We start from the raw sequence: 14,558 nt of genomic DNA on the forward strand, positions 1-14,558 counted from the left end.
TCCACAAATATCGAGAAATACACGAGAAGCATATACATTTGTGTACTGTACATTATACAGTATAAGACTCTCAGGATTTTTAGTGATTGATATCTGGCACACAAACATTGTAATGACTATAGTGCCAGACAAGTATTGAGGTGCAATGATGTAATTCATTGAGTATTAATTCATCAATAAAAAGGTCTGTAAATATCTGTTTGTGCGTGTTTGTCTGTACTCAATACAGATTCAGATCCACCTGACTAGCTCAGGTTCAAATGTCTATGAAGGCAAATAAAACTTATGTCATAGTCATCATGCTTTACCATGTTGGCTCATTCATTTAAAAACAGACACTTAACAGTATCTGCTGACTTAAAAACAGAAGTTTTACCATATCTGCCCACTTATTTAAAAACAGATGCTTAACTAGTACTATATCTGTTCAACAGAGCCAGTTAGTGTTGAGAAGTCGTAATAAAACTGCACAGCATCCGTGTAGCCCAGCCCCTTTATATACCCAGCATTAGGCACCACACCTATCTCCTTAAACCCAAGACCACGCCAGGTCCTCAGAGAAGCCTCATTATTAACGTAAACCAAGTTAAAGAAAGATGCCTTGTACCCTAGATCCCTCGCAATGTACAGGAAATATTGCGCCATCCTTTTCCCCAAACCCTGTCCCCTTTCTGACTCCTTGACTATGAAGCCAGCATTACATATATGAGAAGACCTGCCAGGGAAGTTGGGCTTGACGTAGAACGCTCCAAGAACTTCTTCTGTCTCGGTCGCGTCCCTAGCAACGAAGACGTCGTGAGAGAGGTAGTAGTCCCGGAAGTCTTGAAGAGACTCCACTTTTTCTTGAGGATAGCTTTGGCCGTCTTCAACGATCTTCTTGAAGATGGAGAATACTTGTTGTTCGTCCTGTTCTCTGTAGTGGTCCAGAGAGACCTGTCTGCCACTCGGGAGAGACATCAGTATGGGGAGGTAAGGTAGGCGCTGGGAGGAACCCTTGGGTTTTATGACGTAGCAACTCATACTGGTTAGACAGACAGGTAAATCAATGATCTGAAAGAGAGAGAATTGTCTGAATGTTAATATTACAGTTGAAAACAGTAATGCCAACTTGGGGTTAGTTTCACTTTGCATGCTGCAACGCAAGGAGATCATCCAATGAGGATGAAGGGTCGTAGCTACTACACGTCGCAACGACCGGACTGTTTTTTTTTCACCCCCGAATCGGACCGGACATTGTTTTCCACCAACCCAAAGTTGAAGTGTATACTAGATATCAGTATTCAACAGACTCCATGTCTTGGGGCTGCACTGTTCTTTTTAAGTTGCAGATAATACGAATTGGCCTTTATAGAAACTCCATGGCCTTTAATATGCGTCAGAGCTACTAGTAGGCTGGTAATCATTAACGGAGGGGCGGGATGGAACCTTCTCTGGCGGCTGGTTGTAGGAGGATGGCGGCTATTAAAATAACTCGTTAAAAACTCTTCAAAACGCTGTATCAAAATTCCCACCCGCCCCGGGGCCTGCACAGGAGACTATCCACCTCCCTCTTCCCCGCCTTCTAGTGCCTTGTTGAGGCCTTATGGGCAGAAGATGGGCTGCTAAAAAAAGTATCATTCCATGGAGGTAGAAAAAAGGAATTTTACCTCCATGATCATTCCAACACCTGGAAATTTTGCTGGCTCACCCAACCAACACAATATTAAACGCCATTATGAAAAATAGTCGTGAAAATACTTGCCTGGTGGACCAAAAACACTTCTTCTTATTCCAAAAGCGGCTGTTCGTCCGTTATAATACTGAGCCGCCCAGAAAATCGGGAAAATCAAGACCCCGCAGGCTACACGTGTACAGTGCACTGGTCAGTTCAACCGCCGGATGTGCTTCCGGGTCACACCACGACGTGCCCCCATGGCCAGGTCACGGGAAAAGTAGGTCAATCTAGCCCACAATCAGACTGTTCAGGTATTTAAACATGTCTTTTTTCTTCAAGCGTTGGGCTAGTCTCCAACAGACTCCTTTGCAGGCTGAAGAAATTGTAGAAACGTAACACGGCAGGCAGATTGACCCTCTCTGGCCGGCCAACTCCTCTTGAACCAATGAGATCCCCCTTTACCCCTTTTTAGGCCAATTTCGAGCCAATTTCTACTATTTATTCAGCCTGAAAAGGAGTCTGGTGGAGACTAGCGTAACAGTTAGAGCTATGCTTCCGTGGACGCGAAAAAAAAAGAGCCACTCGCCCTGAACATAACCACTGGGCCGCAAGATAGCGCTTCACGTAAGACCACACCGTGACACAGCTGACGTATATTTTTGGCCGGATACACTGGCACTAGTTCCGGTACATGTCACTCTTTCAGTGGCCTAGGTCAACCTTATTGACGCGCGAATGCTTGACAGGAAAGACTAACAGTTTCTGACTGCTCCATTCTTTTTTTCTGACCGTGACACATGAGCTTGAGGTTTCCGTCGAAGCAAGCCAACTCCCTACAACTTGAACATGACAGTGCTCCTTGCAACATTGCTTTGAGATGCAGTGTCTAACCAAGTCGTGTAGCCAAGTTCACTGGCAAATCGCAAGAAGTGGTAATGTAGCTACGTGTACTAGAATACATGTACCTGCCCATTGCCAAGCCGATTTCTCTGCCCTTTTCAGACATGCAAAGTTCACTGCGTGTGATGATCATAACTTGACTCTCAGACCCGGCCCGAAGTGCCCCCAAACAAATGACAAATCTTGCCTGCCTGAGGGCAAAATACAGTGCACATGACTGGAAAAGTAGAATACAACAGATGCCCACTTTGTATATTTTGTGTTTCCTAATACACGGTGCGGAAGAGTTGACATCACAAAGACTGTGACAAGGTTTGTGCATGCAAACGAATCTAAAGTGAGAATCCCTGGGTTGGTAGAAATGCCCGAACGGCTTAGTAGGGCGGATAAGGTCATTCCTAAACAAGTCACTGTCAACCCAACAGACTATCAAACACAGAATGATAGACACATTGTTCCTCAGGGTAGGTTATACTTATAGGGGTGTTGTCATTCATACAAATGAGAATTAGAAAAAGAGGGATCGAAGCAGAAAAGAAAGAACGAAGACTATTTCTGAACATTCCTCATTGAACATGTAATATCTATCTACATTTACGGAGAGAGAGATTGAGAGAGAGAAAAAGAGAGAGATGATCAACTCGACAAGATCGTTCTTGACCCATCAAGCGTTATTGAATTGTTTGTCGCACTAAAAGCTGTCTGGGCTATCAAGTTGGGCGGGCCGCTAAAAGCGCGATTTGATTTACAGGCTTGTAAGTACCTTCCTCAACCAGTCACGAGCCTTTATTTATGACCATTAATGAGAGAGAGAGAGAGAGACATAGACAGACAGAGAGACAGAAAGACAGAGAGAGAGAGACAGACAGACAGACAGACAGAGACAGAAAGACAGAGAGAGAGAGAGACAGACAGACAGAGACTGAGAAAGACAGAGAGAGAAAGAGAGAGAAAGACAGACAGACAGAGACAGAGAGAGAAAGACAGACAGAGAGACAGACAGAGACAAGATATGCTGACCCTCAAGTGTACTCTGTCTGGGGTTTTGATAACTGTTTGGCCATAACGTGTCTTGTACGAACACTAAGAGATGTGTGGTTTAAAGTAAAGGCGATAGGTAAACGTTAACTGTACTGAGATCTAGACGCTCTATTGTTATCCATTGGTCCAGAAACATACCTTTGACATTATTAATATTATCTGTCTCGACACTAGCATGTAGATCTAATTGACTGTAAAATTTTAATAGTCGTATACACAATGATAGAAAAACAACAACATAGATTTCAAAGCCGTCGAACTTGAAAAGAAGACGAGAGTAAAAACAAGTCTTGCTAGCTCGGGTATCTTTGTATCTCGATACAAACGAATCATTGAACGAATTATGGAAAGATGAGTCCAGAAAAACACACCCACCAAACTTTAATCGGAGGCCGGCTAATTGGTATTGACCCGACATTTTAGCATAACGTTACACAAACTTTGACAAGCAACATCTCGTTTGAGTCCAAAATGCCCGAGTCTCTACACCTGCAGATGTTACGTTACCTGCTTTATAAATCTCGTCTGATTTTCGTGTACCTCTCGGGCAAATTGACGCATATAAATCATAGTCTCTCTATGTACGGCAAGGACATGTATACTAGTAGTCCTTGTGACAGGCTTTCCAGAGACAATAGGAGCAACACGACCTTTGTTATCGCCATAGGCTATAGAGTCACCAGGGAGGTTACATTACTCTCCAAGCAGAGGTTTGGGTTTTGGCTTATGTTTTAGGCTGTTTTTACGCCAGCCCAAAAGCGTAAAAAAGATATCAGTACAAAAAAAAAACGAAAAAGAAAGCCCGATAAGAAAGCCTAACAAACACGCCAAAAATAAGCCAGAACCCAAACCTCTGCTTGGAGAGTAGGAGGTTATATGACGTCCTTGGAGTCACTAACAAACGAGCTATCAAGCTGTGTGGGCCGCTTTTCAATACTGTAATAGAAGCGCGATTTAATTAGCCTCGCTGCTTCAACCAGTCAATAAGACACTAATCAGGGTCTGCATGGAAGAAGGGGGTTCCTGGCAACGTTTAATCGTGCATTCAGGAGGACCGACAACGCTTAATGAATCATATTGTTCCTGCGATGGTTAGGTAACGAATTCATTGGATTGTTCCTTAGCTATGTATTCATGGGTTGTCTGGCAAAACAGCCATACCACTGACGCTCCCTTGTGACTTCCTTTCAACTCTATTATTATAGAGTTTTTTAGAGAATAAGTTTCCAATAATGTTTCACGATAAATTCAGGATAACATATAAAATGCTACATAGAATTATATATATAAACGGATAACTTACCGACGACGCTTTGAATTTTCACAGAAAAAAGGCATACAGACCCATAGCAGTATTACGTTTGAGAACAAAGTAAATCTATTATATACAGTACAAGGAGGTTCTTTCTCCTTGGTATGACGCTATAGGGCATCCTATTAGATGTATGACTGCGTATTCTAATTGCTTTTTGATGTGTTGAGCTTTGATTGAACTCAGGCAATGGCACCCAATCTTAGCCTGTAATGCTGTGATCCACCCCTACTAGCTACTAGTATAGTATTTGCCGGTTCTAGTAGTCACCGACGGGCGACGTGGACTACTACAAGTACATGTACTTACTAGTAAGTTAAATGGCAAATACTCGTAGCGACGGATTCCACTAGTAGCACGGAAATGGGCCCTCTCTGTCCGGCCAACTCCTCTATCCCCTTTAAGGCCGATTTCTACTATCTATTCAGCCTGCAAAAGAGTCTGGTGGAGGCTAGGATTCCAGGCTAACCCAATCTTCCTGCATGCTGAACAAAAGACCTCAGGCCTTGACCACGTGACCCAGGTATGTAAATTAGGCGTTGGATCTCCCGTGTTACGAAGTGTGCTGCGGACGTGCGTCAAAGCGACAGCCTAAGGCGCCAAGTAGTGACTGTCGCTCCGTCCGGCCGGTACACCTATTCCGGACCATCAAGGCTTGTTACATATACACAACAGGAAACGTTCACGATGCTAGCCAGGCTGATTTTTCTCGCCTGCTTGCTGGCACTGATCGGGCTTGTAGCCTCACAACACGATGATCACGCACACGAGGGAGAAGAGCCTTTTCACGAGGTTCTGGAGCTTCTGGGAGCCGAGGAGAACAGCACGACTCTCACCACTGCGCACGTCGAGGACCTTGTGGGAAGGCTCAAGGCGAGGGTACGGTGTTCGCAACAGGACCTGGGCCCAGGCGTCACCTGTGCTACGGTATGTACAAGTACCGTATTCATGATTGTTTTGTTTTGTGCCACATTGATTGAGTGGTTTCTGGAAACGATTGAACTTTTTGTTCGGTTCTGTCTTCGTTTTAACTTAAGTCGTGACAGAATATACTATTGGCAGATCGAATTTACAATCTTACTTACATTTACGACTTGAGCATTTATTCTTCTCAAAGGTTCAGGACGAAAAACAGGTGTTGTTTTTCTAAACCATTTCTTTCTTGCATTCTCACCATGCTCTGTCTCCTTTGTATTAGTGGTTTTCACTCCACATCCACTTGGTGCCCCTTCAGATTGGGCGGCGGTTTAAAAACATGAGCTGTCATGCTTTCCTAACTTAATTCCGGCTCGCAGTGTTTTTCTTCTTGGTCAGATCTAGTAGATCAAAAGACATTGTTGTTTACCTCAACCAATTTTCTATTCCCTAGCGATTTGGCAAATGCATATGTTGTTGTAAAGTCCCTCAGTTACTGCACAGTGAAACTTGAACATTCTTTCCATTTCGTTTGGTTCATTTTCATGGAACAGAAAGCTTTATTACAGAGTGAAAATGGCTCGATCGGAAACTGAAATATCCGACACAAACAAGTAAATCTACGTACGTGCGAACATGGCGGAAATAGGACCTGTTGGATTCTTAATTGGCCAGGATAGAAACCGGGGCAGGGAAGTGAACATTTCTCTGAAAGAAGCAAATTTTCCGCCTTCCCCTTAATAAAATCGTACAAATTCCATGTTAAAGTAAAAACTAATGGCTTGTTTTCGCTCCATGCAGAAAACATGTACAGCAGGCACTATGTTACCCTTTAAAATTGTGCCTGTGGATACCAGTTCCTTCTCTTTTTTGAAAAGCAAAGATGGCGGCGAAGAAAAATCGCTTTTCCCACCCTCATGTAATTTCTCTGATCCATTTATAACATTTTCGCTGCTGCTAGCTCTTTATATATAGCATGCACGAAACGAGAATGGTTTAAAACATTGCCATCAGCAAGGAGCACTAGAGACAACTTCGATAGGGCCGCACATATTAGAAGGCTGCGTAGTTTAATTTTATTGTTCAGGACGCCATTACAATTTTACCTGGGTTCAGACAATGGCAGTTTGTTGTTTTTTCCCTCAGTGTTTAACAGCTACAAGTCTGATCCAGGCCGCTGCGGGAGATAACAGCGCAACTACGCTTGACGAAGAGGGTTTCCACAATGCTTCTGTAATTCTGCTGCTGTATCTCACCGATCTTGCGGGCGTGTGCAAAAACGAGACCGACCCGAGTGCAAAAGGGCTTTCCTGGTTTGAAGACCGTCTGCTACAGTACACACACAGCACGAGCGACGACAGACTCAGCGATCACAGCTTTGAACACGTCTTGGAAGACATTCAGACGAACTACACCGTGGAAAACTGGGGGCAGGTGAGTTCTAGATATCTTTGGGGCCCGGCTGAAACAAAATGGCGGCGGTTTGTTTCTGAAATTCACAGAGAAACGCCCTCGGAGACGAAACGGTCGGTGTGTCAAGGCGGTCCTTGAAATGTTTGTTTATCACCACGACCGCACCTTATGTAACTTACTAAGGCATTTTTCTGTGGTGTATTTCACAATTTCTACTGCTGAGAATAAATATTTGTACCGTATAAGGGTCACTAAGCTGTACAAGAGGTAGCAACTAGTTCGGCTTGGAGGGTCTCTGGGAAAATCTGTGACCCGTAGGAGGCTGGCGGTAAACTATGCCCGTTCCCGGGGTACTAGTATCTGATTACAGTAAACAAAGACTATTGTTATTGTGCACCCAATGGGTCGTCCTGGGTCGTACCTGTCACCAGGTGACCAGATATTTATAACTGGCCTTGCAGGTCTCAACGAATCAGTGCACAGCACGACTTTTGCCTGCTTGTCAAGTTGCAGGTCAACAAAAGAACTTAAGAAGCCGGCAGACTATCGCTGCACCCTCACCCACTTAGGTTTCCTTTATTACCCTGAGGACAATATATGTAACTGTTACTTGATTACACTGGAGACAATTAAACAGCCTCGCGACTGTTACCGTTTGACCTGGGCAATTGTCGTCAGTGTAAGATTTTAAAAAGGTTTGTAAAAACAAAACAAACAAGCAAACAAATTTATTGTACCATCCATGAACCACCCCAGGACCAGTCATATTAGACTTCAGTGGGGGGCAAGCTTACTTCAGCCTATTGTGTGTATATACATGTAGTTACCTGTTAATAACTTAATTGCCCACTTTACTGGCCAGGGGCAGAAATGGGAGGTTACGCCCTGGTTATAGCTGCATGGCACTATTTCCTGTTTAGCTCACGCATAAATGATAATGCATTTTCTGTATAGTGTATATAGGTTAACCGCAACAAGCCAGCATTTGTAAGATTCTTTACTAGCCAGAAATCTAGACAGTGGTCTGCTCCCAAAAATTTGCTTCCCGCTGTCACAGATAATCATCATCATCATAATTAATCATCCTCCGAGGAGGTGTAGCACCATACAAAGTTAGACCTCCAGAACTGTCTGTCCTTCATTGCAGAGATAAGTTCCAGGCCCTGCAAGCCTGTTTCAGTTTCTATGAGTTTCTTGAGTGTTATGTTTGTCCGACCAACTCTGCTTTTTGTGTCAGGGTTCCAGAGTATAAGCCTACTGTCTGGTTCTTCACTACGTACAACTGTGAACATGACTGGCCAAGCTTTAACTTACATAAATTCTGCAGGGTACTTTTGGACTAGCCTCTATCAGGCTTTGGGAGGCAGCTGGAAAGAGGCCAAATAGAGAGATAACATTCCAGGGGAGTTGGTCCACCTGTCATGACCAGCTAGAAAGTATGGTTCGGGTGCAGCAAACTGTACTCTCTCTAGCTGACTAAACCCCCCTGGAATGTTATCTCTCCGTTTGGCTAATTTTAGACTGCCACACAAAATGGGGTGTTGTCAAGGCGTTCTCAAGAATGTTTCGAACACCTGGATACCTCAGTTATTACTGATGCTATATTAAATTGATAGATTTCTGTTTAAAAAAAGTAGCGGAATTATGACAGCAGACGTCTACCCGAATTCTACCAGACATAAGGTATCATACTTCATAGGAGCTGCTTGTAAGAATACTCACTCAACCATTGCAGCATTATTCTGAAAACATTTGACAACTGGTACTACCCGGTAGTGCTTGTACAAGTAGTGTTAGTTTCTGCACTTGTATTGTGTCCTACATGTAACTCTCTGTTCTCAGTGTTTCAGTGCAGAATCAGTGTTTACGGAACTGAACATCACCAACACCAGTGGAGGGGCGACGCGTCAGGAGCTCGGAGAAGTCGCGGCTATAACGGTCGTCAACGTGCTGAAAGGGTGGTGCATCGGACAGGCAACTCTACCACAGCAAGGCTTCTTCCTCGACCACCTGTTTGAGCTACTGAACGCAACAAATGGCGTCATCACAGCGGCGGGTAAGGGCCTAGCGTTACAGTCAGTTGCAAACAAAACAGGCCAACTGTTTGTTTCATCCTTACAGTTTGTAAATATAGAATACAACACGGTGTATTCCGTATCGCCCGAGGTACCAGCCCGACCGCGCGTCGGATCGCCCGAAGGCCGGAGGGAGATCCGAACCGCGGGAGGGCTGGGACCGAGGGTGATGCGGAATACACCGTGTTGTATTTTATTTATGTCATACCCACCCAAGAAAACGCGCCTTTCAATGCGAAATGAGCAAAAATTTGGTGTCCCTAAACCAAAAAAAAATGCGACAACATCAATTCCAACGTCCGAATTTTGTATTCGAATTTCGAAATCGGTGCACGCGGTTAGGCTGAAACGCGTTCGAATCGTTCCACGGAACATTTGGAAGGCCCAGGCCGTACGCGGTAAGAACCCCCGGGCCGTACCGCTAGTTATCACACGGGCCGGAACACCCGTATCGAACGTAATCGCGGCACCCAGGTAGGACATAAAGCAACTTACAGCATGTTGAAATGAACTTTCCATCTGATGGGTTTTAAGGCAAGATTTAATAAAGGATTAAAACTATACAAACTATGGAAATTGCTTAATGAGTGGCTGGCTGGCTTCCTCACATCTTACATTCCACAAATGTTCTAAGATTTGCAGAAAGATGGAGAAGCAGGTTAGGAGTGATTAGAAACAGTACAGTCCTTGTTCTGGGAGAAAACCTGATGCGCAAAGAAACTTGAGCCTACCTGCAGAAATCACAACACGTCACCAAGTTTGCCCACCTGCCTTTAGTCTTGGCAACCCTTCTACAGCATAAAAGAAAAGGCTCTTTCACTATTTGCAGATAAATATGGCTGAAAAGGTGCTCATGATTGGCATGTTGGCATATTTCAATGACATTTGGTGATTTCTTTGGTTCTTAGATTCTTACAGAACATTGTGAGAAGGTGAAAAAAAAAACCTACAACTAGATATCCTGTGACCATAGGAGCCACAAAGTTAACATTATGCTTGTTTATCATTCAAATAACGAATTTTGAACCTTTAACCAAATCAATGCATTGCTAAATGGAAAAACTAAGATGACTAGTTTGTCCAACTGTTGGTGCCAAAATATTCAACTGATAGAATTAGGGGGCTTATTCAGAACCTTTTTTACATGTTTTTTTTTTTTTTTTTGCAAATCAGGAAAAGAGTTGAAGCAGGTGAATATGAGAAAACACTCACACGCTCTCTCAGTCTCTGATTAATTGGGCACTGATCGAGAATCAAATTGAATCGGTGTGGCCTTTCAAGTCTCGACCTGTATCATTTGTCATAATTGAATTTGACAGTTTGCTCCACTCCACCCACCAAAAGTTATGTACAATGAAGAGGAAGTAACTGTTGTTCAATGTTCGTATGGACACCAATCCACAAAGTACTGCATGTGTTGAGCAGTTTGATGTAAACCCAATCAGTAACGTTACGCACTGTTCATGATTGTAGAAGTGATCAGCAGTACTACTTTCTTCCTGTATCAAATTCACACTCTGGTTTCATTTTATGCAGGAGAAAATACACAGGAGCCACAGTTCCAACTGATTTGCAATTCTGTGCGCATAAGAAACGTAGTGGAAAATTGGATTTTCTTGGGCTAAATAAGCCAGCACAAAAGACGTTTTGGGTTAAATCACTAAAGTACAAAGCATGTGTGTGCTCAGCATGTGGAACACGTCTTAACATGTAAAACTCAAGACGTGGAACAACTTTATTTTCACACCAGTAGAATGACATGAACATAACATACGTCAGCCATTAAGACTGGTGCACTGTTTTTTTTGCATACAAGCTTTGCAGGCACTTTGTAGCAGCTGGCTATATATCCCTTCAAAAAACACACGTAACACTTCAATCCATTTAATATCTATCGCCAGCTGTTGTTTGAACCTCTATTGAAGAGGCCCCTACCGTATTCAATTTTCCATCCTGTGAAGATCCAATTGGGAAAGACACAGGGATTTGGAAAATCCTTTTTTTTAAAGTTCAAAAGTACCAGTACGGTACATACAATTGTAAGATATCAAGAGATATTAAGATATTAAAAATTGTAGTCAATAAAACTGAAAGGTAGCTAGTGCCCAAGTTTCATATACTGTACCTGCCTTTGATGAAGATAACATGTACACACTGATAGCACTTATAGTAATGTTCTTGCAAGCAGCTGGTAGTTCAAGTGTTTTTGAGACCTTTAAGGTTGTTGGATTACGTTCCTCCTACCCGAAGATATTTGATAGCATAGCAACAGTAACTGTGTATTAGCACGGACAGAAATGGAAAAACATATAACGCTGAACAGATTAAGAACTAGTCTTTCTAACCTTTTACGGCTTCTACTCTGTAAAGTTGATACCTGATATACAAAATGTACATGTAACATTTATACTGTGAAAAACGTAGCTGAGATTACCAGTCCCAGGTGTCTTTCAAAGTGTCTTCTCTACATTTACAGACAAAAAGAAAACTACTCTCCTCTTAACATCACAAAACTGACACATTATAGAAAAAGTGGGATCATTCGTCTTCCACTGTCTTGGAAAAAGAAGTCAAACCCAACAAGTTAGAATCTAGTGTTTAGTAGTTAGAGTAGTCACATACTATATTATTATCCATTGTCCATCCTTTACTTTCATGTTACATGTAGTTGCAATAAACTTTCCTATTTAAAGAAAGAAAAGAAAATGACTAATGCTCAGTGTTTGTTTTCAGTGTTTGAGGGCATGTTTACCTCACTGGGGATTGGTGGGGACAACCACGGTCTTCTACTCTGTAAAGTTGATATCTGATATACATGTACTGTGAAAAAACATAGATTACCAGTCTCAAGTGTCTTTTAAAGAAAGAAAAGAAATTGACTAATGCTCAGTGTTTGTTTCCAGCCTTTGAGGGCATGTTCACCTCGCTGGGGATCGGTGGGGACAGCCACGGGCACGCGGAGGAGGAGGGGGAGGATGCACATGACCACAGGCGGAGACGAGACGTCGGCAGGTCCAGGGTGAAACGAGCATCACACGAACATGAACATGACCATGAAGGAGCGGAGTTCGAACAGACAGTGAGTTCTGGGATAAAACCTTAAATTTAAAAAAGTTACATTTACTTTGACTGACTGACTGACTAACTCTCACTCACTCACTCACTCACTCATAGCCATTAACTTTGAATGTTTAACTCAATCAGTCTCATTTACAATCATGTGTTTATGTACAGTCGTATAGTCGACCAACTAGATTTCTACGACTAGTGAACAAATCCTCTGAGCACAAAGAACATATTTGTTTTTTTCGTTATTGCCTTCAGGCATCAACGCTAAACTGATTAAATCAGTACCTACCCTCCCGTGGGTAAGGCTTCGTAGAGCCTTTGAAAGTGAGAGTTTGTGTAACATAGTCTGGTATCAGTACCTGGTGACCCAGATTAGTACTTTTTCTTTGCTGTAAGATGTGACAAGTCAACTCTCCCACGGTAACTTATGGAGTTTTTGAATCGTGAAAAACAAAATGATATTGTGATAAGGCACCTGAAGGACACAGTGTGCAGACCACCTGTCAAAATTCATTGTGTACTTAATTGGGTGTAAATTCCTGTCCACGCAGACAAAACATGTCCTCGGGAGTGTAAAAATGCCAAACTGATGTTCTGAACAGATACACAGATAAACATCTACTGGAGAAAGCATATGTAAGAACACCTTAACAGTAAAAACTAGGTTATATATTAAAGGCACTGTGAACCAAGTAACAGTGCACTGTGAACCATGTAACACCTTAATTAAGTGCACAATGCACCAAGTAACATCTAGCATCAGTGCACAGTAAACCAGTCAGAATTGCCCTGATGAAGATGACAGACGGTCATCCAAACGTCGGTTCGTAAAAAATAAATGGTTGTGATCAAAGAACTTTGCTATTCACAATATATTACCATTTCATATACTTGTAGCTACAATATTATCATGGTAAACCCCCCAACTACCCTCCAGATTAAAGACAACCAGGTGAAACATATTATTTCACAGAGTTGAAGCAACCATTGTACAAACTTGGACCTATTGGTTCCGAGTTGAGTGCTCTGCCGTTACGCCACATGACCAGCACCTTGGCAAAACTTACTGTCTCGTATAAGGTCGTATTTGTGTATATAAGGTTAACATTGCGTGTGAAGTTTCCAAATGTTATCTTGGATCATGTATCTTCTGCAACAGGCAAAATTCTGACGCAATGTTGACCAAAACCGTGTTTTGTGCAGGCACAGTACATTCTGCTGACGTGCTCACACGACCCCACTAATAAAAATGTTTTGTCCCGACTTGCAGTGTTTCAGCCCCGACCAGTTGATGCAGCTGTACCTGGTAGACGAGGAAAGCGGTCTGACCCAGGCACAGTTTAAGGAGATAACTCCTGCCATAGTCCAGCAGGTCTACAGTAAGGTGTGTGCTGCACAGGACACCCCCACCACAACCAGACTCACCGAGGCTGAAAGTGAGTATTGTCCACACAGTACAACTTCTCGTACCAAGTGTGAAGGGCTTGAAGTACTTGGTGCATATTACCACTTTACCACTATTACCACTTGCACGTGTAGATAGTTGAGTTCTATGTAACTATAATTGTACACTTAGTAATGTTTGTATGTAGCATATGTTGAATGATTAAGGCCAATAAGATTAATTGTATGGATGACATCCTCTGAAGACCCCCAAATTAGTGTGCACGGAATAAAAAAAAAAAATTCCGGCCAAAAATAAAAATGCTACTAAACCACAGGAATACATATCATGTTGGAGATTTGAAGTTAGCCAGTTTATCAGAAATTTGGAATTTTGTTGACATTCTGTTCCATATCTTATGTAGTACATCCAGAATAGGCACACCAGTGTACCTATCTCCAATAATGAATTTTGAGCCCTGTAACTTGTTATTTTGCTTTGTTTAGTTTTAGGTGCAGTGAAGCATTTCAGACAAGTCCCTGAACTATTCAACTCTTGGTTTATTTATTACAATTAGACTCCGGGGCATTGTTCTTCATGTACATTCTACATGTCACAAAAGGTGAAAAGTTCAGGGTGTGTCCTGTGGTGCCGTGGTTCATGTCACGATAACATTACCATGGATATTACCTTACACACAAATGTACATAGTGTGCACTGGACCACATACATTGGCAAGCCGTACCTTATTTCACTCCATTTAATGTCTTAAAGTACAGGACTTTGATGATTGAT

General features: G+C 42.6%; 2 protein-coding genes across 2 annotated transcripts in view; one reads left to right on the forward strand and one right to left on the reverse strand.

The window, feature by feature from the left end:
* Positions 1 to 154: 154 nt before the first annotated feature.
* LOC109474197 (L-azetidine-2-carboxylic acid acetyltransferase-like) lies at positions 155 to 1,928 on the reverse strand. Its single transcript, XM_019774451.1, has 2 exons — positions 1,742 to 1,928; positions 155 to 1,050 (listed from the first exon to the last, which is right to left on the reverse strand). The coding sequence occupies exon 2, from the start codon at positions 1,018 to 1,020 to the stop codon at positions 418 to 420; it is 603 nt and encodes a 200-aa protein (XP_019630010.1). The 5' UTR covers positions 1,021 to 1,050; positions 1,742 to 1,928; the 3' UTR covers positions 155 to 417.
* Positions 1,929 to 5,373: 3,445 nt separating this feature from the next.
* Positions 5,374 to 14,558, forward strand: part of LOC109474127 (zinc transporter ZIP12-like) — a 15,149-nt gene continuing 5,964 nt past the window's right edge. Inside the window, exons 1-5 of the mRNA XM_019774335.1 lie at positions 5,374 to 5,834; positions 6,969 to 7,256; positions 9,078 to 9,291; positions 12,214 to 12,389; positions 13,650 to 13,833. Of these exons, the coding sequence (XP_019629894.1) occupies positions 5,595 to 5,834; positions 6,969 to 7,256; positions 9,078 to 9,291; positions 12,214 to 12,389; positions 13,650 to 13,833 (1,102 nt within the window). The 5' untranslated portion in view covers positions 5,374 to 5,594. The remainder of the gene's footprint in view (positions 5,835 to 6,968; positions 7,257 to 9,077; positions 9,292 to 12,213; positions 12,390 to 13,649; positions 13,834 to 14,558) is intronic.

Source organism: Branchiostoma belcheri, unplaced genomic scaffold (assembly GCF_001625305.1).
Source record: "Branchiostoma belcheri isolate BF01 breed outbred unplaced genomic scaffold, Haploidv18h27 scaffold30, whole genome shotgun sequence".
NCBI lineage: Eukaryota > Metazoa > Chordata > Leptocardii > Amphioxiformes > Branchiostomatidae > Branchiostoma > Branchiostoma belcheri.